Source organism: Choloepus didactylus, chromosome 10, assembly GCF_015220235.1.
Source record: "Choloepus didactylus isolate mChoDid1 chromosome 10, mChoDid1.pri, whole genome shotgun sequence".
NCBI classification, from domain to species: domain Eukaryota; kingdom Metazoa; phylum Chordata; class Mammalia; order Pilosa; family Megalonychidae; genus Choloepus; species Choloepus didactylus.
In genome coordinates, this window is record NC_051316.1 from 100,304,042 (window position 1) to 100,328,477 (window position 24,436).

The following is a 24,436-nucleotide window of genomic DNA, read 5'->3' on the forward strand; positions in this document are numbered from 1 at the left end:
CTATAAATAGGAATTAAGTTCTCATGCATGCAACAGGGATGCACATGCTCTGTGCTCCTCTAACGGATACTTCTCACAGTTACAATCAAATTGAAGGATAATAAAGCCATAATCTTTACAACATGTTCATATTTTGGCAATTATCAAATGCATTACCTAGCAAATACATTAAAAAGGTGTAAGCTTTGTGAACTCCATAACCTTAAACACTTCCAAGTACATTTATTATACATTCTTAGGTGTTTTCTATACCTAAAGAAAATGGAAGACAAAGTGATGGAGAAAAAAATTCTGATTGCTATCTTATTTACATAAATATACACATTATGATTTATTATTAAATTTCAAATTATCCATTTTATGGGATGTATCTAAAAAAAAATTCACCAAATCTTGAAATGAACTCAACTAGAAGTATCAGAATGAAAATACATTTTTTTCCTAAATCAATACCAGGTATCATATTACATTGAGAATTCTTAACTCTTCTTATGGTATCTGTAACTTAAGGAATTAAAAGATACAACATATAAAATGTGACATTATTTAGACTTCTAATAGTATAAAATTGCTTCTCTTATTGAAGAGGGAGGATATAATTCTGATGTGCCATATTCCTTTAGGAAAAAAGGCATGTATGTATTTTAGTGTCATAGCAAGCCTTTCATTTCTCTTCCAACAGATAAGGCACTTCCTTAACATGATTTGGAATATTGTTCTCACATTTGATGGATGGAAGTCACAGGCAATGCTAGACACTAAAGCTTATACGAGAATAGAGGAACAATGAATACACCTAAAGCTGAGGCAGTTGGTTATGAAGACTGTCAAAAATTTTCTGCAAATCTGCAGGTTTTGAATTCTGTGGATTCTAGAAAAATGGGGAAGAAAATCTAAGCAGGGACCAAAAAGAGAAGGGAATATTGAAAAGGACAGTTTGTAATGTACCAGAAACAAGGGCAGACACTGCATTTTGCTACATAACAAACCATCTCAAACTTAATGGTTTGAACAATTATTTATTTACATCACAATTCCATTAGTTGACAATTTGGCTGAGGCTGGGCTCAATTGGATGGTGCTCTGCGCTGGCCAGGATCAAGTGATCTAAAGTAGGGACACATGCCTCTGCAATCACCTATCAAGTCACCTGGTGACCTGCTGATGACTTCATGGGACATCTTGTTTCTCCTGCATTGGCCTTGTATCGTCAGCAGCCTCGCTTGGGCTTCTTTGCATGGTGGTCCCAAAGTCAAAGAGCTGTTGGAACAGAATCTTCAAAGCCATTGGAAGCCTTGGCATGGACCTCTTGCCATATTGCTTCCAATAAATCTATTAGTCAAAACAAATTACCAGCCCTGCCCAGATTTAAGGGGTGGAGAAATAGACTCCAAACTTGAAAAAGTATGCAATGTATTTTGGTGATTTTTGCAATCTACCATAATCATCTACACAATTTTTCAAAGAGGTCGCCATGGGGCATCACTAGGAGAATTAAGAACATGAACAGCTAACTATGACTTGAGGAAAGCAATCACTCTCCTGTAAAATATCCCCAGAGCCGATTTCATGTCTCTTTTCTCAGGCTGTAGATGAAGGGGTTCAGCATGGGAATCACCACTGTGTACATAACTGAAGCAATTATATCTGCAATTTTGGAATTGTTTGATGAACGAAAGAAGTAAACAATGGCAAGAGTCCCGTAGTACAGAAACACCACAGAGAGGTGGGAACCACACGTAGACAAGGCTTTGCAGATAGTCTTGGTGGAAGGAACCCTGAAGATGGTGGCCCCAATGCAGATATAAGAGCCCAAAATAGCACTCACTGATAGGAAGAAAATCACTCCTGCTTCAGAAAACAGGACTAGATCATTGAGGGAGGTGTCTGAACAGCTCAACTTCAGGAGGGTTGTGAGAGAACAAAAGTAGTGTGGGATGGTATTGTCAGCACAGAAGGACAGTTGGACCAAGAGCAGGGTGTGCAACAGGGCATGCGCAGCAGATCAAAGCCAGGACCCAGCCACCAACAAGACACACAGCTCCTCCCTCATGATGGTGGTGTAGTGCAGTGGGTGACAGATGGCCATGTACCTGTCATATGCCATCACTGCAAGAAGAAAACAATCAACACAGGCAAACAGCATGTAAAAATACATCTGGGAAATGCACCCCACATAGGGAATGGATTTATGATTAGTTTGCATGTCCATCAACATGCTTGGGACAATGACAGTAGAAAAAGAGACATCAGTGAAGGCCAGGTGGGTGAGGAAGAAGTACATGGGGGTGTGGAGGCGAGAGTCCAGCCTGATCAGCAGGAGGATGAGCAGGTTCCCCAGCACCGTGGTGAGGTACATGCCCAGGAAGAGGGCAAAGAACACGCCCTGCTGCTCTGGACGGATGGGGAGCCCCAGGAGGAGGAATTCAGACACACTGCTCTGGTTCTCAGTAATCATGCTGTTTTGTCTCTCCTGTGGATTAATACGGAAATATCAAAGATCTAAAAATAGTGAACATGGCTATAACATTATAGTAATGTCCTTTTTTGTGTAAAATTATTGATTTTTAGCTGCACTTATGTTTATTTCTCACACTGTTCATACATAAATCACAACTCACCATATTGACTCTAATTATGCATTAAAACCTCGCATTAACCAACAAAATTTCATTCCATGGAAACCAGGGAACATTTTTTCTTTATTCAATAAGTAGTTACTGAACATCATCCTTATCCCAAATGATACACTAAATAGAGAACAAGATATGCAAATTATCCTTCTCTCTTTGCCAGGTCCTGGCTGAGTAATTTGTGTGTATTTTCTCCGTTAACCTTAATAGGCATTGAGAAGCAGGAATAGTTGATCCCCTTTACCCGTGAGGAGACTGAATCTCAGAGAGCCAAGGTCACTCCCTAGGAGCCCAAAAACCTGTGAGGACGAGACAGAAAATTGGGCCCAGACTGACTACGGTGGTCACTGAGCCCTTACGCACTGGAACACGGTCCCTGCCATCTGGTGGAAATGCACAGGGACCCCACCTGCCCCTGCAGCAAACATGGCCACTGCTGCCAGACAATGAAGGACATACCTTTGTTGTGAAATCAACCAGAAGCCCCTAAAACACACAAGAATTACACGCAAACACATAAGCTACTGATTTGGGAATCCCAGCTACCTGTGACCAATAGGAACTATGGGGTTCAGTTACCCACACGATCATATAAACACAACTCATAAATAATGCCTAAGGTTGGACATGCATCACAAAGGAAACAATACAACCACACACAAACACTAATACTGGTACAGTCACAAGGCAGATATAAACACATAAGATGTACATCAGATACAACGTATAGATCACTCTTTCTTCGAGGCTAGGAACTCATGTACAAACACACAGATGAACAGTGTCACATGCATCACACCAAAATCACACAAGAAGCACACCAGTTGCACACACACATGCCCCTTTACATTCAGGCAACAGAGAACTCACATGGTCACACACATACACCCTCACTAGGGGTGAGGCCTCCCAGCCCCACAGACTCCACACAGGCAGGTGATCGTGGTCAGTGTGTGGTCACTTGGGCCCCATTCACTCGCAGGCACAGTCACACAGTCACTACCTACAAACAAATGAATGGTTAAATACACAGATGCCATCAACAAACACACATCACTTACCAGCAAATAGATCCCATAAAAAAGAGATCTCACAAATCTACATCACTGAGCACAGATTTCAAGCTTTTTCTCTCTAATGCTGATTATAGGGAAAGTCAAAAAATAGCACTCTACTTAGGGACCACATCGTTTTTCCTCCAGATTCCACACTCTCATTTGCTTGGCTATACTGCCAGTCCAGTGGTGGAAAAGTGGGAATTATTGAAGGAGAATAGCCAAATATTGGGATCGATAAGACAGAGTAAGAGACTCCAAGCATGCACACAAGTGGTACACCTCCTTAATCGGGCCTGTTTGGAGCTGCACATTCTGGGTCAAAGAGGGGAAAACCAGACCATAAGTCAGTTACATATCAAACACACCATCACTCACACACACACACACCACAGATAGACTGAACTGACAAATAAATATGCATTTGAATATCTTACACATGCAATAAAAATGATGTTGACTTGCCAAAAATATATCTGCAGACCTATAATCACACAGACATACCTCACCCACTGAAAAATCCCAGCTCACTCTGACCTGTGCCAGTCCTTGCTGAGCTCAGGCAACTTCCGATCCACTTTCCTGAGTCCTCCACTTCTGTTGACGACATCAGGAACAAAAGATTAAGTGAAAGACTCTGTGAGCCCTGTCCTCTATGTCTCTCTGTGTGTGACCTTGAGCTCCAGAGTAATGAGCAGTAGGTTACCTTTTTACCAACCATTGAGGACTCAGTAAAAGGCCCTGAGCTTCTGGCAAAAGAAATAATCTAGTATGCTAATTAACCCCAATTTCCCATCAGCCCTTTGGGAGGAGCCTGGGCAGGGACTCCAGAGACTGGACTAGTGGAGCCACCAGAGAGGTTGTCTCAATTATGAAGGACACTAAGGGTTTCTCTGCCTGCAAAGAGTTCCAATGAAAGCAGGAATGGCTCAGGCATCATCCAACTGCACTGGGTCAGAAAAATCTGGAATTGTGTCTGGACAATGCCAGTTATTAATTGTATGTCCTGAGCAAGAATGCAATTTATCTCAGTCTTATCTCAGTACCTCAAAAGTGCAGACAATAATTGTATTGTCATCTATGAGGTTATAATTAAAATTAAATGAGGTAATGCATGCTAAAGCACATAAGTACACAATAAAGTTAATCTGATTATATTAATCTTTCAGTCTGACAAAAATATAATTCTGTACCTGTACATATATACAAAAATAATTATTGATATTGAATGAATGACTAACTTAATTCATTCTTAAAATCTACAGAACTTAATAACAACCATCCCTAACAAAGACCTATGTTGTCCACGAAGACCAACTCATTATGTGATGCAGATTTCACTGGATCCACCAATCCAATTTTACTCCATTGTGTTTTACACATTTTACTGGAAACTACAGTGGCCGGACCGCTGGATATACTCCTTTCTGGCGCTAAGAAAATTGCCATCTTTATAGGACCCTTCTCATGGTTCTGTCCTCCCCACTTTACACAGTCCTCAGCCCCCAACTCCAGATTATAAATCATACATACAATCTACCCTCCTATTTGGGAAACATATCTTCTCCATGGCCCAACAAGTTTTAATCACCCTAGGATAGACATTGTGTGCTTTACTCCCCCCACCCTACCTCCATCATTCAGAGACTAGCACCGACTGCACACACAGTAGGGACTCATCAATTCTAAGATTCTGTAAACAGCCCCTGACACCCAGAGAGAACCCTGGAGTCGCCACTAACTCCCAGCCCTAGCTCACAGGCATTTTATTTCTCCATCTCTGGCCTCCTGTGTCAGGGAAAGAGGGAGCTAATAGAGATTTAGGACACTCCTTTAGTGTGAGTCTTTGTACTACTTTATTTACATACAACCAGGCCAATTCACTGAAAGTGAATGAATTGCATAAACAATTCTACAAATAATCACTCTGAAAATGTTAAAATGTAAATTAAGTAAGAAACTAACTTAGAAATAATAGTAAATGTCCTACTACTGTTCTAACAGTAAGCATGCAATGTGAAAAGTTGGCAAAATCCCCCTAATATATTTTAAGATAGAAATAAGATTTGAAAAGATCAGATGAATTCAGTTAAAAAGTTAAAAGTCCCCACTCCAAATACTGAAACATCAGTAATTGAAAATGTAAAAAAGTTTCATTAAAATAAATGCATTTTAAGATGTCTAAAGCAGTCTATGACACTTGGCTTTCAAAAATTTAAGTATTCTTTATTGCTATCATGAGAACCCAATGGAATGACTTTTACAGAAAGCCTTTTGAAATATAAAACCTTCCTAAAACAGGAATGTCCAAGGTTTTGCCCTTTTTAGATATTCTATACAATTTACTAAAATTGTGTGGGAATATTTGTATCGATATAGGGAGAGACATTGGTGGATAGTATCCTTTTCTTGCAGTGTGTATGTCTGGTGTTTCTATGAGGGTAATGCTGGCCTCATACAATGAGTAGGGAATTGTCTTAGTTTCCTGGGTGCTGAAACAAATATCGTAAAATGGGTGGGCTTCAACAAAGGAAATGTATTTTGAGGCTAGGAGAAGGCCAAAGTAGAGCTGTCATCCCAGCCGTGCCTTCTCCCAGAAGCCTGTGGTGTTCTAGGACTGTTTGCTGGTGATTTGGGAGGTCCTTGTCTTTTCTCGCACATGTTGTTGTCCTCTACTTTCTATTCTAAGTTCTCTTGAATTCCAAATTCCTGCTCCTCTCCGTAGCTTTCTTTCTCTATTGCTAAATTTCCTCTGCTTGCAAAAGACTCCAGTAATTCAATTAAGACCCAACCTTTTTCAGGTGGCCACATCTTATTTAAAATAATGCCTTCAAAATTTCTTCTTTACAATATTATGAAACATAGTTTGTCTGGTAGTAATATAAACAATTCAGATTTATTTATTTATTTAAAGCAGAAAGCAAAATTCTATTAAAAGTCTTAACTATGTAAGATAAATCTCCACAACACGTAACTCAAAAATAACAATTGTCAACATTGCGGTCCATTACATTCAGTTTTTGTTTTTTCCATTCTAAATTTATCTACTCATACATAGAATAAACTATTGGAAAATCAAGAAGAGATTGTTGATAGGTGTTCTTTCGGGGTTATGAGTTTACATGATTTTTGCTTTCTTTTAATCCAGATTTATTGATTGTGGTAAGCATGGTATATCATGTTCCATTCTTTTACTTTTTTGTAGTTATTCTTTTATACTAGGTGATAGATGTGTACCTCTTATGGTAACTGCTAGGTTCCAATTATCTGACTTTATTGTCATGGTTGTAGAGGAAATACACCTTGGATGGAGTTCAGTAAATCAATAAACAGTTCCTAGTAGCTCTATAAGGAAATATTATTCATAATATTAGGCTTATACACTTGAAATGCCTTGGGTATCCTTGGGTATCTAAAACTTATTGGTGATAGTAGCCAGTTTTTGATAAGTAATGAAACTGTGTAGATAAATAAGAGTTTACAACATTCCTATATGGCAAAAGGAGCACAATTCTTGCTATTAAGACACAGTTAGTACTCTTGGGTCTCATAGGTGTGGCTATAAATAAAATGTCCCTCCACTATAAAATGGTTTCAAAGACTCATCAGGTATTTGACCAAGAGGGTGGCATAAGATGCTCCAGGGATCCATTCCCCGTAGAATTTTTGAACAGCTAGCAAAAATGGCAAACCAATCTTTCTCAAAACTCCAGAAAAGAGTTAAAGGTTTCTAGTAACTGGATGAATGCAGAATCAAGAAAATGCACGTTAAAAAATATATATATATATATATGTATATATATAAGGAGCTCCTGGCACTTTTGCTGGACCCTACCTCACCCTGCCCTAGTGTGTGTGGAGCTGCCTGCACTCCTTTGTAGGCTCCTGGTCCTGTACCCGAGGGAGCAGAGTAACACCTACGTGCATACCAAGTTGCCTGCGTGTTGCTGCCAGTTATTGGGTGGCAGCTTGAAATACTGAGCTAGGACACTTGTTTCAAGCCCACCCTTCCAAAACTTTTCCTGCAAAGAGAAGCAATTTGAGCATAACTAAACCTCTGAAGACACAAATAGGTCAAAACCACCTAGAGCAAAGGCTACCTACTTAATCATTCAATGGAGCACCTTGGAGATTGTAGAAGGCTATTTCAGAGGGATTTGAAAGGGCATTTAGGTCCCTCTCAGTGGGGGAATTCCTGAGGCCATGATGGCATACGATGTATTATTAATCCCCAATAAAAAGTAATAATGTTCTCATGCATGCAACAAGGTTGATGATCTTTAAATACATGATGTTAAGTAAATAATCCAGACATAAAATTAGAAATATTGTATGATCTCAACGATATGAAATAGTTAGATTATGCAAGTTTGTAGAGTCTAGAACTAGAATACAGGACAAACGGCCAAGGTGGAGTAAGAACCAGAGAATTAATGCTTGAATTGTACAGACTTTCTGTTTGGAGTGATGGAAGGGTTTTGGTAATGGATGGTGGTAATGGTAGCACACCGTTATGAATATAATTAACAAAACTTGAGATACACATTTGAATGCAGTTAAAGGAGAAATTTCAGGTTATACATGTTACCAGAATAAAAATTTTTTAAACCATAGAACTGTATAACACCAACAGCAAACACTGATATAAACTATGGGCTGTTGTTGACACTATAATTATAACGATATGATTTCATCAGCTGTAACAAAAGTACCACACTAATACACCCAGTTAGTAAGGAAATTGTGTTTGAAGAGGTAGGGTATATTGGAGGTCTATACTTACTGCATAAATTCTCCGTATACCTACAACTTCTCTAAAAATGAAAAGAAAAAAAAAGAACACAGATGCATTTAATTTCCTTTTCAAGTTTGCTAGACATATATACTAAATCCTTCAAAGGGTAACAAGAGTATTCATACAGATGGACAAAAAAGAAAAACTAAAGACATTCTCAATAAACTGACCAGAAGGTATCAAATTGGCCACCCTTGTTAATGTTCCCTGAAGCAGGCCAGCTGGGGCATAGGGAAAATGATGGAATCTTTGAGAATTCCAAAGAGATTATGTGTGTAGAGTATCTCTGTAATGTTTGCCAGTGTCTTTTCCTTGGCACTTCCAGTTATCTCAACTGAACGATATGGCTGCAATTTCCAACATTAGAATTGCTCAGTGAGGAGGATGGAAAACTCACCTCTAAAAATAGCTGACAGAATTAAATGCTGTAAAACACATCACCTACTTAGATTACCTAGCATTAAGTAAGCCTTCATTAAATATTAGTTATTTTGTTATTATTACTACAGACTCATTACTTTCTCCCACTCATACATACCTTTGGTTTCATGGCCATTGTAGTTCAGCACAACTCTATGGTATTCAAACCAAAAAGTAGGAGTAATCCTTGACTTTTATCTTTCTCTCAACTGTTCTCAGTTCGTCAGAAATTCCTGACAATTCTAACTTCCAACTACGTTACCACCTCCGCTGCTCCCAGCATCAACTGAATGACCACCATTTCTTAGCTGCAACACTGTAGTAGCTTCTCAGATGTTCTCCCTCCTTCTACACATGACCCTTTTCCAATTGTATATTCTCAACACAGCAGCCAGGATAATCTTTTTTAAAGCTGAATTATGTCATTCATTTGTGGAGAAACTTCAAGCATTCAGAAATAATTCACAGAAAAACTCAAATTGCAAAGCTTTTAAGACCTGCTCTCCTGATGGCTCTAAAATTATCTCCAACTGCTTTTTCACCTTCTCACTCCAGTCCAGTCACTCTAACCTCCTTTCTGTTCCTGGAGCATCCTGGCACTCACCCATCTCAGCAGCTTTGAGGTTACTGTCTCCACTCCTTGGAATGTTCTGCCTACAAATATTCACAAGGCTCACTACCTTAATACCTGCAATTCTTTGTTCAAATATTACCTTCTTGATGAAACCAATCCTTATAGCACAACTAAAATTGCTACTTATTCCCTTCATTTCTTATAGCTTCACTGAACTTGGTTTTTATATTTTAAATTTTTTACTTTTTTTTGTACTAGCATGTATAAAACTCAAACATTCCCATTTTATCCACCTTCAGGTATACAATTTAGTGACATTAATTATATTCACTGTATTCTGCTACCATTGCAAACATACATTGCCTAATGTTTTTCATCAATGAAATTCTGCACCCATTTAGCCTTGACTCCCCACTCCTCTTACCACCTGCCATAATTTGCCAGGGCTGCTATGACAAACACAACAAAATGGGTTGGTTAACTACAGGAAATTACTGACTCACAGATTTGGAGAAAAAAAGTCCAAAATCAAGGCATCACCAAGACCTTGCTTTCTCTGAGTCTGTAGCGTTCTGGTGCAGGCTTGTCGAAATCCTTGGGGTTCCTGGTCTTGTATCTCTGCCTTGTGTCTCCTTGAGCTTTCTCACCCCTTTGTCTTCAAATTAGGTTTCCTCTGGTTTTGGCTTCTGAATTTCCTGTCTTAAAGGCACCCAGAAATACAGAAAAAACCCACCCTCATTCAGTTTGACCGCATGTAAATAGGAGACTAGAAGAACTTATTCATAAATGAGTCCACACCATAACTGATAATGCATCTTCAGAGAGTCCTATTTACCTATGGGCTCACACCTACAAATGTGGACTAAGATTAAGAACATGTCTTTTTCTTTGGAGATGCTCCAGTTTGCTAAGGCTCCCATTTTGCAAACACCAGAAATGGATTGGCTTTTATAAAAGTGGTTGGTTTGGTTACAAAGTACAGTCTTAAGGCCATAAAGTGTCCAAGGTATCAACAACAGGGTACCTTCACTGAAGGATGGCCGATGGCATCTGAAAACCTCTGATAGTTGGGAAGGCACATGGCTGACGTCTGCTTGCTCCCAGGTTGTGTTTCAAAATGGCGTCTCCAAAATGTCAGTGTCAGCTTCCAACAGCCGTCTTCAAAATGTGCATCTCAGCTGCATCTAGCTATGAGTTCCTTCTGTCTGAGATTTTATAGCGCTCCAGTGAACTAATCAAGGCCCACGCTGAATGTGCGGGGCCACACTTCCATGGAAACATTCAATCAGAGGTCACACCCTAACCAAAGGTGTCACTCACAGATGAGTGGATCACACCTCCATGGAAACAACTTAATCAAAGTTTCCAACCTAATCAACACTAATACATCTGCCCTCACAAGATTGCATCAAAGAACATGGCTTTTTCTGGGGGACATAATATAGCCAAACTGACACGGGGGCATAATTCAGCCTATCACACACCCCAACCCTTAGTAAACAGTAATCTACTTTCTTTCTCCATGAATTTATTTAATATGAGTATTTCCTAAAGTCAGATCATACGATATTTGTCACTTTGTGTCTGGCCTATTTCAGTCAATATGAAATCTGTACAGTAATGTTCACAGCAGCATTATTCAAAATTGCCAATATGTGGAAGCAACCCGGTTGGCCATCAACAGATGAAAGGACAAACAAAATGTGGCATATACATACAATGGCATACTATTCACTATAAAAAGAAATGAAGTTCTCATACATGCAACATGGATGAGCCTTGCTGACATCATGTTGACTGAAATAAGCCTGCTGCTTTTTACACTGCTTAAACACCACAATATCTACTGATGCATTGTTTGTTCTCATTTTTCCCCACTAAACATAAGCTCTACAAAGCAAAAGTATTTTTCTTCCAATTTGTGCCTTTATAGAAATATCCAGGGACATGGTAAATAATTGTCAAAGAGTAAATGACAGGCATACATTTGACCTTATCTTACTTGGTAGTCGCTTTTGCTGTTGGGCAGTAAAAGTTAATTCCTTTTCACAGTCGAGAATTATCAGGCATTTTAGGCTATCCTCAGAAAATCTCACATAAAGAAAAAAAAACATTTTACATGGTTGGAAATTCATTAATAGGATTGACTGCCCTGTAATCCTGTAATGTATTCTTCTCACAGGTACAATCATTTTAAAGATAATAAAGCCAAATCTTTGCAATATGTTTATATTTTAGCAATTCATCAAACACCATGCATTACCTAGCAAACACACTAAAAAAAAGTAAGCATTTTGAACTCCATTACCTTAAACACTTAAAGTACATTTACTCTCTATAACTAAAAAAAATAAAAGACAAAGTGATGGAGGAAACAAATTCCAATTGTTATCCCATTTACATCAAAGATACACATTATGATTTAGCATTAAATTTCAAATTACCCATTTTATGAGATGTATTTAAAATGATATTTACCAAATCTTGAAACAAACTCAACTGGAAGGATTGAATTGAAAATACATTTTTTTCCTAAATCAATACAGGTATCATATTACATTGAAAATTCTTATCTTTTCATTATAGTATTTATAACTTAAGGAGTTAAAAGATACAACATATAAAATGTGATATTATTTAGACTGCTAATCTTAGGCTAAAACTGTTTCTCTTCTTGAAGAGGGAACATATATTTCTGATGTACAATATTCCTTCAGAAAAAAAAAGGCATATATGTATTTTAGTGTCATGGCAAGCCATTCTTATTTCTTCCAATAGATAAGGCACATCCTTAGCATGATTAGGAAAATTGTTCTCACACTTGATGGAAATGAGTTACTAGCAATTCCAGACAAGGAGGGTTACCTGAGAATGGAGGAACAATGACTACACCTAAACTAAGGCAGTTGGTTATGAAGATTATCACAGATTTTCTGTGAATCTGCAGGTTTTGAATTCTGTGGATTCTAGAAAAATGGGGAAGAAAATCTAAGCAGGGACCAAAAAGAGGAAATGGCAATTTGGAATGTACCAGAGACAAGGGAAGACATTTTATTTTGCTATATAACAAACCATCTCAAACGTAATGGCTTGAAAATATTTATTTACATCATAGTTCCATTGATTGACTATTTAGCTGGAGCTGGGATCAATTGGATGGTGCTCTGCTCTGTCCAGGCTCAACTGATCTAAGCAAGGGCACATGCCTCTGTAGTCACCTACCACATCACCTGGAGGCTGGCTGATGGCTTCCTGGGACATCTTATTTCTCCTGCATTGGCCCCTTATCTTCGGCAACCTAGCTTGGTCTTCTTCACGTGGTGGCCTCAAAGTCCAAGAGCTGCTGAAAGAGAATCTTCAAAGTCATTGGAGGCCTTGGCATGGACCTCTTATCATATCGGTTCCAATAAATCTATTAGTCAAAGCAATCCACCAGCCATGCCCAGATTTAAGGGGTGGAGAAATAGACTCCAAACTTGAAAAAGTGTGCAAAGTATTTTGGCGATTTTTGCAATCTATCATAACCACCTACACCATTTTTCAAGGAGGCATCCTGGAGCATCACTAGGAGATATAAGAACATGAACAGCTAACTATGACTTCACAAAAGCAATCCCCCTTCTGTAAAGTATCTCCAAAGCTGATTTCATGTCTCTGTTCCTCAGGCTGTAGATGAAGGGGTTCAACATGGGAGTCACCACTGTGTACATAACTGAAGCAATTATATCGGCAATTTTGGTTTTGCTTGATGAATGAAAGAAGTAAACAATGGCAAGAGTCCCATGGTACAGAAACATCACAGAGAGGTGGGAACCACACATGGACAAGGCTTTGTAGACACTCTTGGTGGAAGGAACCCTGAAGATGGTGGCCCCAATGCGGATATAAGAGCCCAAAATAGCACTTACTCATAGGAAGAAAATCACTCCTGCCTCAGTGAAAATGACCAGATCATTGAGGGAAGTGTCTGAACAGCTCAACTTCAGGAGGGCTGGGAGAGCACACAAGTAGTGGGGAATGGTATTGTCAGCACAGAGGGATAGTTGGACCAAAAGCAGGGTGTGAAACAGGGCATGGGCAGCAGAGCAGAACCAGGATCCAGACACCAACAAGACACACAGCTCCTCCCTCATGATGGTGGTGTAGTGCAGTGGGTGACAGATGGCCACATACCTGTCATATGCCATCACTGCAAGAAGAAAACAATCAACACAGGCAAACAGCATGTAAAAATACATCTGGGAAATGCACCCCACATAGGGAATGGATTTATGATTAGTTTGCATGTCCATCAACATGTTTGGGACAATGACAGTAGAAAAAGAGACATCAGTGAAGGCCAAGTGGCTGAGGAAGAAGTACATGGGGGTGTGGAGGCGAGAGTCCAGCCTGATGAGCAGGATGATGAGCGGGTTCCCCAGCGCTGTGGTGAGGTACATGCCCAGGAAGAGGGTGAAGAATGTGCCCTGCTGCTCTGGCTGGATGAGGAGCCCCAGGAAGAGGAATATGGACATGCTGCTCTGGTTCTCCAACTTCATACTGGTCTTGTCTCTGCTAATGTGCTCACAGACATAGGGGACTGGTGGTGTGATGGGTTGAGCCCTCTACCACAGGACTTGCCCTTGGAAAGACTGTTGCTGCAAAGGAGAGGCTAGGCCTGCCTGTAATTGTGCCTAAGAGACTCCTCCCGAATGCCTCTTTATTGCTCAGATGTGGCCCTCTCTCTCTATCTAAGCCAACTTGGCAGGTGAAATCACTGCCCTCTGCCCTATGTGGGATCTGACACCCAGGGGAGTGAATCTCCCTGGCAATGTAGAATATGACTCCCGGGAAGGAATCTGGACCTGGCATCATGGGATGGAGAACATCTTCTTGACCAAAAGGGGGATGTGAAAGGAAATGAAATAGGCTTCCATGGCAGAGAGACTCTTATGCACAATATAGACAACCCTTTTTAGGTTCTAATGAATTGGAATAGCTAGCAGTAAATACCTGAAACTATCAACCTACAACCCAGAACCCATGAATCTTGAAGATGATTGTATAAAAATGTAGCTTATGAGGGGTGACAGTGTGATTGGGAAAGCCATATGGACCACACTCTCCTTTGTCTAGTTTATGGATCAATGAGTAGAAAAATGGGGGAAGAAAAAAAATTTAAGAAGGCACCCAGTGTTCTTTTCTATTTTAATTGTTCTTTTTCACTTTAATTTTTATTCTTATTATTTTTGTGGGTGTGGTAATGAAAATGTCAAAAATTAATTTTGGTGATGTATGCACAACTATATAATGGTACTGTAAACAATTGAATGTATGCTTTATTTTGTATGACTGCATGGTATGTGAATATATCTCAATAAAAATGAATTTTAAAAAGAAAGTGTGTTGTCTAATTTTTGCATATTTTTGAATTTTCCAGTTCTACCTCTATTAGTAATTTCTAGCTTCATTCCATTGTCAGAGATGATTCATTGTGTGATTTCAATATCTGTAAATTTTTAGAGATTTGTTTTGTGATGACAATGATGAAGTCTTAGATTTTATAACAAAAGCATGAGCAAAAAAGAAAAAAATAAATAAATTCTATTTCATAGGAATTAACTTTTCAAAGGACAGTATCAAGACAGTGAAAATAAAACTTACAGAATGAGAGAAAATATTTGGAAATCATATATTTGGTAAGTTTTAAGGTCTGGAATATATAAAGAACTCCTACAACTCAACAACAAAAACAAACAAAAAAAAATCCAATTTAAAAATGGGCAAAAGAAGAAAAAAATGGGCAAAGGACTTGAATAGATATTTCTCCAAAGAAGATATTCACACGGACAATAAGCATATGAAAAGATGTTCAACATCATTAATCATTAGGGAAATGCAAATCAAAACCACAATGAGATACCACTGCACACGCACTAGGCTGTTTATTATTTTTTTAGAAATTGAAAAGAACAGTGTTAACAAGAATAGGGAGAAACAGGAACCTTAATACATTGCTGATGGGGATGTAAAATGGTGCAGCCAATGTGCAAAACAGTTTGACAGTCCCACAGAATTACCACTTGACCCAGCAATCTCACTTCTATATATGCCGAAGAATTGAAAACAGTGACTCAGATATTTGTAGACCAACGCTCATAGCAGCATTATTCACAACAGCCAAAAGGTGGAAGCCACCCAAGTGTCCATCAGCAAGTTGACAGGTAAACAAAGCGCATATATAATATACACACAATGAAATATTATTTAAACATGAGAGGAATGAAGTTTTGAACATGCTACAACATGGATGAACACTAAAAGCATTATGTTGAACAAAATACTCCAGACAGAAAAGGACAAATACAGTATAATTTAATTTATATGAAGTACTTAGAATAAGCAAATACATGAAGACAGAAAACAGAATAGTTGTTACTTGGGACTGAGGAAGAAGAGAATGAGTGACTGCTTAATTGGTACAAATTTCTCTTTGGGATGTTCCTAATGTTCTAAAAATAGGTAGTGGCAAAAGTGATACAGCATTGTCAATGTCCTAATTGTCACTGAATTGTACACTAGAAAATGGTTTAAATGATTTTATGTTATGCATTTTGAACCTCGATATATATTTATATATATATTTATATATACATATATAAACAACTAGTAAGTGGCAAGGCCAGCATTCTATAAATATCTCTTTTCCTTAATATTAATCCTTGAAATACTGCTCTAGGCTAAACTATGGAAACGCATACTTTATTTTTCTAAAGCCCTTTTGCTATATATAACAATAACCTTTGCCTGACCCTGTGCTTTAGTCATGTACAAGCTGAGATTAACCATGTAGAAAACTCTAACCCACATGCCTCCCGAGGTGCTGTACACATGTAAACGCCATTGATCCCCTGAAAACAGCGATCCACACATTGATCCCCTGAAAATGGCAGTCCACACATTGATTGATGACTTGCCCAACTCCATAATATACCTCTATCCACATCTGAATCCCCAGACATAAAAACATTCACCTGCATAAATGTTTAACCACCTTGATGATCCATAGCAGGGAAACCAAAGCATGTCCCTGAGATGAGACAAGAGTCTCTGAGAGCAGGCCCAGAACCTAGAAGGGAAGCCTCAGGAGTCTCCTGTCCCTTGGATCAGCTCTGCTAACTGGGATGCCCATTCTGTTTTTCTGCTTGGAGGAATCACAGAACGAACTCCCCTGAGGGGTCAGCACACCACAACTCCCTCAGTTCAGCAAGGGCCCCAGAGGCCAGGAGAGCAGAGCTCAAACCCATGAGAAGCTGACAGGGTTTCCACAACCAAGGCAGTCCTTGCCAAGCGAGTTGCAGCATGTCTGTCTTCTGAGATGTGGAGCTGGGAGCCAGAGGTCAGGCAAGAGTGGGGGACTTGAGGCCAGAGCATCGAAATGAGTGATGTGTTATCCCTCTAGAGAAGTGTATTAGTTCCTCCCTCCATTCCTGCTCCTCTCCTTGCTAATCAGCCCAGAAGTTCAGGGATGACAGATGGGGACGCTGAGCTTTTACCACGACATGGACTTGGAGCTAATTAGCAGATGTGGTGCAGAAGAAAATCAGCTTCCAGAGAATCTGTGAAAGAAAGAAAAGCATCTGGATGTGAGGTGAGCTTCAGTAAACCAGTATCCACTTGGCCATACCAACACAGTTTGACACTTCCTCTTTCCTCCCTGATAGTTTCAAATAGTTCATGGATTAAGTCATAGGGTCCAACTGAAACCTCTATCCAGCTTTGGGGTTAGGTCCAGCTTGACCTCTACACCATAGATTGATGCTCACAGCATGTTTTTTGAGGAAGCAAAACCCCTTCAGCAGAAAATAAAATATTCTATTCCCAGCCTCATATACTCACCCTGGGCTTTTAGAATAATTGTTCCTGATTCCAATGTCCAAAACCTCCTTCCTTTAATCCTAGTTTTCTACAAGAATGATCCTCACATCTCCAACCTGAGCACCAATTCTCACTAAATGAACCTAAATCTACCCTAATTTTTTGTATTCCACATTCCCCAGGCAGCCCTTTCATGAATGACTTGTTTCTGAACACTGGTCTGTGTTGGACAGACTGCTTTTCAGACATGGTATCCCACTTGTTGAGAGAAGGCAATGGAAGACAGTCCATGCAGCACCACAGCTCCATACACCAGACACTCCCCAGCCACACACTGCGATTTTTTCCAACTGATGGTGGCCTGTCAGCCATGGATATTCACATTTTCTAAAACCTGTAAACACAGAAAGATAGGTCACTTTCCTTGCAACAACAGGGACCAATTCCTGCCATGGATGAAGAAATCTTGTCATTCAAGGGGGTTAAAAAGTTCACACAGAAAGTTATTGAAGTTGGGAAAACCATCCTTTGCATGATTGTGACAGACAAAATGTTTATAGTTTTACCAAAACATGAGGATGTGTAGCAAAGGGTTAAGAGCATGGGATTCAGAGTGAGGCCACGTGGGATTGAAGTCCTGGTTGCTATTCACTTTTTCAATAACCTTGAGCAAATCACTTACCTCTCAAAAACTAACTTCCCTAATATGAAAAATGATTTTAATAACAGCATATACCTTATTATGGGACTTACTGAGATGCTTAGCATGTCTGATACAAAAGTTGGCCGTTATTGGTAACCTTGATTACTGATGCACTCAAATCATTCAGCACACAAACAATAAATAATAAAATTTTACAAAGTCATGAAAGTAGTCTGATAACTAGACAATGAGGGAGATGATTATTTTTCTACAGCAGTTCATTCCTTTATATTGGTAAATAGTATTCCATTTTAGGGATATACTTTATTTTTTTTAATCTATTCATGGTGGTCATGGACATTTGGATTGTTTCCAGTTTGGCTATTATAAGTAATGCGTCTATGAACATTGGCATACATGTCTTGGTGTGGATCCATGTTTTCATTTCTCTTGGATAGATACCTAGGAGTGTAATTGCTGAAACTTATGGTAAGTTTGTGTTCAACATTTTAAGAAACTGCCAAACAGTTTTCCAAATTGTTACAATCCCACCAGAATTGTATGAGGGTTCCAATTTCTCCACATCTTCACCACCACTTGCTATTGGCTATTTGATTATAGCTGTGCTAGTGATTATGAAGAGATATCTCATTGTGATTATAATTAATATTTTCCTGATGACTAATGATGTTGAGCACTTTTCACTTTTCATGTGCTTATTAGCCATTCATATGCTTTCTTTGGTGAAATGCTATTCAAATCTTTTGCCCACTTTGATCAGATACGCAATTTGCAGATATTTTCTTCTAATTTGTGGCTTGCCCTTCCATTTTCTTTTTTTAATTTTTAGTTTTTTTATTAGAGAAGTTGTGTTCTTACAAAATAGTCATGCGCAAATTACAGGATTCCCTGTACTACACTATTATTAACACCTTGCATTGGTGTGGTACATTTGTTGCAATTGATGTTAGCACATTTTTTAAGTTGTACTATTAACTATAGTCCTTGGCTTAACTTAGGGTTCACAGTTTGTATTGTGTTGTTCCATGAAAATATGATTTCTTTAAATATGTGAATTAATTTTGAGACCACCCAGGAATGGCACATAAGGGAAGAGGACACTGGGGATGCTGGTGAAGCCAGCTCTTTCTGAATGTTTATCATTTGCCTGTCTTTTAAGTTCTTTCAATACATTTTCTCAATAAATCCTTGTGACGATTGGGATATTAGCATACAATATTACACATGAGAAAACTGAGACTTAAAGATGTTTAATATCTTGCAACTTACACGTGGTGTTTAATTGTTGTCAAATTAATGAATATATGGAATGGCCAATGTTTTAAAATATGTGAAAATTTCAATGTAATAGTCCCATTCACAATGTGTAAAAGACTAGCCTGACTCTAAACAAACGATTGTAAACACTTTGCTGATAAAGTAGTTTCATTGTAGAGATGTTTTTGGTAACCAAGGATATAAAAATGACCTAATTTCTTAAAATGTTTGAAAATCCCGATGTTGTATGTCCGTTCACGTAGTGTGGAAGAATACGCTGGCTCTAAAGAATTGATTTAAAACACTTTGCTTGTACAGGAATCCTCTTAGCGGAAGTTTGGTTGATTGGTTTGGGGTGGGTTTTGTTTTGTTTTGTTTTTTGTTTTTCGTGTTTTATTTTTGGGTTTTTTTTTTTTGGTGGAAAGAAATGGAGCCCACATGGACATATATCACTAAGTGACTGGATGTAAATGAAAAAAATCATATCCAAAAAAAACTTTCTCACAGATATTTTTGGATAAACATATGAAATATGAAATAGAAGAACATAAATTAAATACTCAGCGATGGGTGCCCATCCTGTTCAAATGTGATTTATGAGGGGAATTAAAATGGGGAAAAACAATTTACAAAAAAAGAAGGGAAGGGAGAACTTGCTCAGTTAATGATGAGAGCATGCCATGAGCTAAAGACAGTGAGCCTCTCGTTCTATGTTCCAGAGGAGGAAACAAAATCACTCTGTTGAACTTGGTCCAACATTCCTCTTAGATTTGCCCTGTTGGTTGTTTTTGCGATTCATTATTTTTTTTCAAAGACAATGTCAAGATGAACTTCAACATGACACGACTGAATTTGCTTTGATAGGGAATGAGAGTCCTGAGACCTCCCTATATGGAATACCCCCACCCCTACTCCCCATCAAGTTTCATCCCCTTATGCTGCTTTATTTTGTCCATCAAATTTATCCCAAACTGATATTATATTACATATTCTATTTGGTGTGTTCTATCTCCCAACTAGAACATAAGTTCCACAAAGGCAAGGATATGTCTGCTTTATTGCTCTGTCCCCAGCAGGGAAACTGTGATTCTCACAGAATAGGAACTAATGAAAAGAATCAGAGAGATCCACCTCTGATAGTTCTAAAGGAAAACTCCGTTGCTCCAACTTTCAACAGCAGGCCCATGGATTTTGAAAGTAAGGCCCATACCACGGACCATGAGGTTGGCAAGCTGTCCCAGCGCAGTAGCTAATTATGACCACATGAGGTATGCAATCAGAGCATGGCAAATAACATAAGTTCTTCTATATAATAGGGGCGAAGTTGGGAAAGAGTCAATCAAATCAGCAGTGTCTCTGAATTCATCCTCCTGGGACTTTTCTACCGGCCTGAAGTTCAACTCTTCTCCTGATCTCCCTCTTAAGATCATGCTATCACCACAAGAGGCTTGTGAAGTCTTACATTTGAGAAGGTAGGGTTGTATCAAGGACTCTTGCTCATATAATGGCCAATCGTGACCCTAAGGATGCAAAGTAAAAGAAGGGAGAAGCATAGACTTACGGCTTTTCATTATTACTGTTATTAAAAGTATTTGTGTTAAATAATAGGAGCTTCTTCTATACTAGCCAGTTCTGTGACCATGGAAAGGGACAACCAAACCAGCAGTGTCTCCATGTTCATCCTCCTGGGACTCTCTTCCCGGCCTGAGGACCAGAAGCCACTCTTTATCCTCTTCCTCATCATGTATCTGGTCACTATAATAGGGAATCTGCTAATCATCCTGACCATCTGCTCTGACCCCCAGCTCCAGACCCCAATGTATTTCTTCTTGAGTTTCCTGTCTTTCACTGACATTTGCTTCACAACAAACACTGTCCCCAAGATGCTGGAGAACTTCCTTTCAGAGAAGAGGACCATCTCCTATGCTCGGTGTCTGACTCAGATGTATTTTCTCTATGCTGTGGGTAACACAGACAGTTGCCTTCTGGCAGCCATGGCCTTTGACCGCTATGTGGCCATCTGTGACCCCTTCCACTATGTCACCACCATGAGTCACCGCTGCTGTGTCCTGCTGCTGGCTTTCTCCTGCTCCTTCTCTCACCTCCACTCCCTCCTACACATTCTCCTCCTGAATCGTCTCACCTTCTGTGATTCCAATGTTATCCGCCACTTCCTCTGTGAAATCAACCCTCTGCTGAAATTGTCCTGCTCCTCCACGTTTGTCAATGAACTTGTGATAAAGACAGAAGGACTGGTTGTTTTGGTAACCCCCTTTTTATTCATAGCTTTCTCTTATATACTTATCCTTATCACGGTTCTCAAGATTCCCTCAGCCGCTGGGAAAGGCAAAGCTTTCTCCACCTGTAGTGCTCACCTCACAGTGGTGACCCTCTTTTATGGAAGCATCTTCTATGTCTATCTTCAGCCCTTGTCTACCTACACTGTCAGGGACCGGGTGGCAACAATCGTCTACACAGTTTTGACCTCGATGCTAAACCCTTTTATCTACAGCCTGAGGAACAAAGACCTGAAACGGGGTCTGAGGAAACTGATGAGTAGGAGAAAATTCTAGCCAGCACCCTCTTGGCAAACGCAGGAGTGGGATCTGATCCCTTGGGCATGGTTTCTTCGAGTGCTACTTGTCAGGCTGTTAGAGATGAGCATGCTGAATCCACGTGAAGTAAGGCTATCGTGGGTACTTACAACCACTGGTCATGGCCCACCAATTGGTTCTGTATCTGCTTAAATCATGATACTTTTCCTTCTTTTTCCCAGGAAGATTCATCACTTCTCTTCCTCCAAATATTGCTGTAAATTAATCCTTTTCCCACAAATATTTCCTGAGCAAATCAATCTGTTTATTAAGACTCCCCCTCCAAATTCTTCACATTTTAGTATATTGCTGAAAACAATTACTCAATTCGTACTGTTTGAATGTCTTTGCAAACATCCATAAGGAGAGAGGGAGAGCAGGAGATTAAGAGGAGGAGGAAGAAAGAGAGAGAGGGAGAGAGAGCAGAACCACCATGTCCACCCACAGATTATGAGCTAAATAGATGAGTCTTGTTTGAAGCCACTATATTTTGGTGTGTTTATGTAGCAAAAGCCAACTTACGCAACTTCCAGACTAATAGAGGGAGAAAACGAATTTTTTTTTTAATCAACTGAAAAGAGTTCAGTAAATAGGGAACACAGGCACATAGAACAGACAGGAAACCTAGAGGGCACATAGTAATTTGATAGTTTTAAGCCTAGATATATAATTTAATTACATTTTTTAAATCAAAATGGACTAAATGTTCTAGTTAAAAGAAAAACATTGGCAAACTGGGTTAAAAAAGTTATTTGCACCTTAAAGGAAACACATCCAAAATATTAGGACATAGAAAGGTTGAAATTAAAAAATGGGAAAATATATAACCTCAAGCTCTAACTAAAAGGAAGTTTTGTAACATTATTAATATCAGACAAAGTAAATTTTGAGACCAAAAACATTACTAGGGAATGACATTCTAATACATGCGACAACATGGATGAACCCTAAGACATTATGCTGAGTGAAATAAGCCAGAAACAAAAGGACAAATATTGTATGATCTCACTGATATGAAACGATTAAAATAAACAAATTCACAGAGTCAGAAATTAAAATACAGGTTACCAAGAGCCATAGTGGGGTGGGGAATAGAGAGTTAATGTTTAATTGGTACAGAATTTCTGTTTGGAGTATTGGAAAAGCTTTGGTAATGGATGGTGGTGATGGTAGCACAACATTGTGAAGGTAATTAGCACCACTGCATTACGTATTTGAATGTGTTTAAAAGGGAAAATTTTAGATTGTATATGAGTTACAGGAATAAATATTTAAAAAAACAAACCATAGGACTGTACAATACAAACACTAACCCTAATGTAAACCATGGACTATAGTTAATAGTACAATTTTAATAATGTTCTTTTATCAATTGTAACAAAAGTACCTCACTAATGCAAAGTGTTAATAATAGGGAAAACTGTGTGTGAGGGAGGGTATATGGGAATTCTGTATTTTCTGCATATTTAACTTCTCTAATTAAATAGCTACAACTTCTCTAATCAAAAAAAATTTTTTAAAGGATTACTATTAATGAAGAATTTTGTCATTACGTCAAAAGTTTCTGTTCAACAGGAAGAGTCAATAATTATAAATGTTTATTCACCTAGTAATTTAACCTCAAAATATGTTGGGAAAATTGGCAAAATAACAAGAAAAAGAAAAATTTGTAATCATATTAGAAAATTTGGACACTTGTCTCTCAGAAACTGACAGAACAAGTAGATAAAAAAATCAGTAGAAGTTAACCAAAAGCAAAGATAAAGCATACCAGCAAAGCCAAAATTCATTCCTCTAAAAAGAGCAGTAAAAGTTGATCCTGGCAATACTGAGCAGGAAAGAGTTACACAAAGGAAAGAATATCAAGAATGAAACAAGGATATCACTACAATACAAGCATTACAAATGTAATAAGTAAATATTATGAACAACTTTATGTCCATAAATTTGACTACTGGATGAAATGGACAAATTCCAAAAAAACACAGTTCTTCACAAGAAGAAACAGAAAATCTGAATAGTCTTTTAGGAAATAAAGAAGGTGAATCTGTAATTTAAAACCTTCCAACCAATTTAAAAAAAAACTCCAAGCCTAATCCTTTCACTAGTGAATTATTCCAAATTTTTAAAGAAAAAACTAACAGCAACTTGACAAGAATTCTTCCATAGAGTAGAAAAAGAGGGATCACTTCCCAGCTTGTTCCTTAAGCCCAAAATAACCTTGATACCAAAATCTGATAAACATATTATCCAAGAAAGGAAAATTATAAACATGTCTCTCTCATTAGGATAAATATAAAAAGACTGAGCAAAATTTTAACAAACCACATTCACCAGTATTTAAAATGGACATCATGCCCAAGTTTGGTTTATTCCAGAAACACACAGTTAGTTTAAAATTCAAAATTAATCGGCATAATTAACCACATTAGAAAAGAGAAAATCATATAATCATATGCAGAGAAAGTAATGGGTAAAATTTCATTACCCATTTGCAATTTTCAAAAAAAATGATACCTCTGAGTAAACTTATAGGAGGAAATTTCCTTAACCTGATAAAGGATATATATATAGAAAACATGCTTAA

At 38.5% G+C, this 24,436-nt stretch overlaps 1 protein-coding gene and 1 pseudogene across 1 annotated transcript; one reads left to right on the forward strand and one right to left on the reverse strand.

The window, feature by feature from the left end:
- Positions 1-1,514: 1,514 nt before the first annotated feature.
- Positions 1,515-14,015, reverse strand: LOC119545317 (annotated as a pseudogene).
- Positions 14,016-20,895: 6,880 nt separating this feature from the next.
- LOC119545318 (olfactory receptor 1L8-like) lies at positions 20,896-21,828 on the forward strand. Its single transcript, XM_037850815.1, has one exon. It carries the CDS (start codon positions 20,896-20,898, stop codon positions 21,826-21,828), a length of 933 nt encoding a protein of 310 aa, XP_037706743.1.
- Positions 21,829-24,436: the final 2,608 nt, after the last annotated feature.

Excerpts from the sequence above, each read along its gene's own strand:
- LOC119545318 (XM_037850815.1), top strand. The coding sequence starts at position 20,896 with ATGGAAAGGGACAACCAAACCAGCAGTGTCTCCATGTTCATCCTCCTG.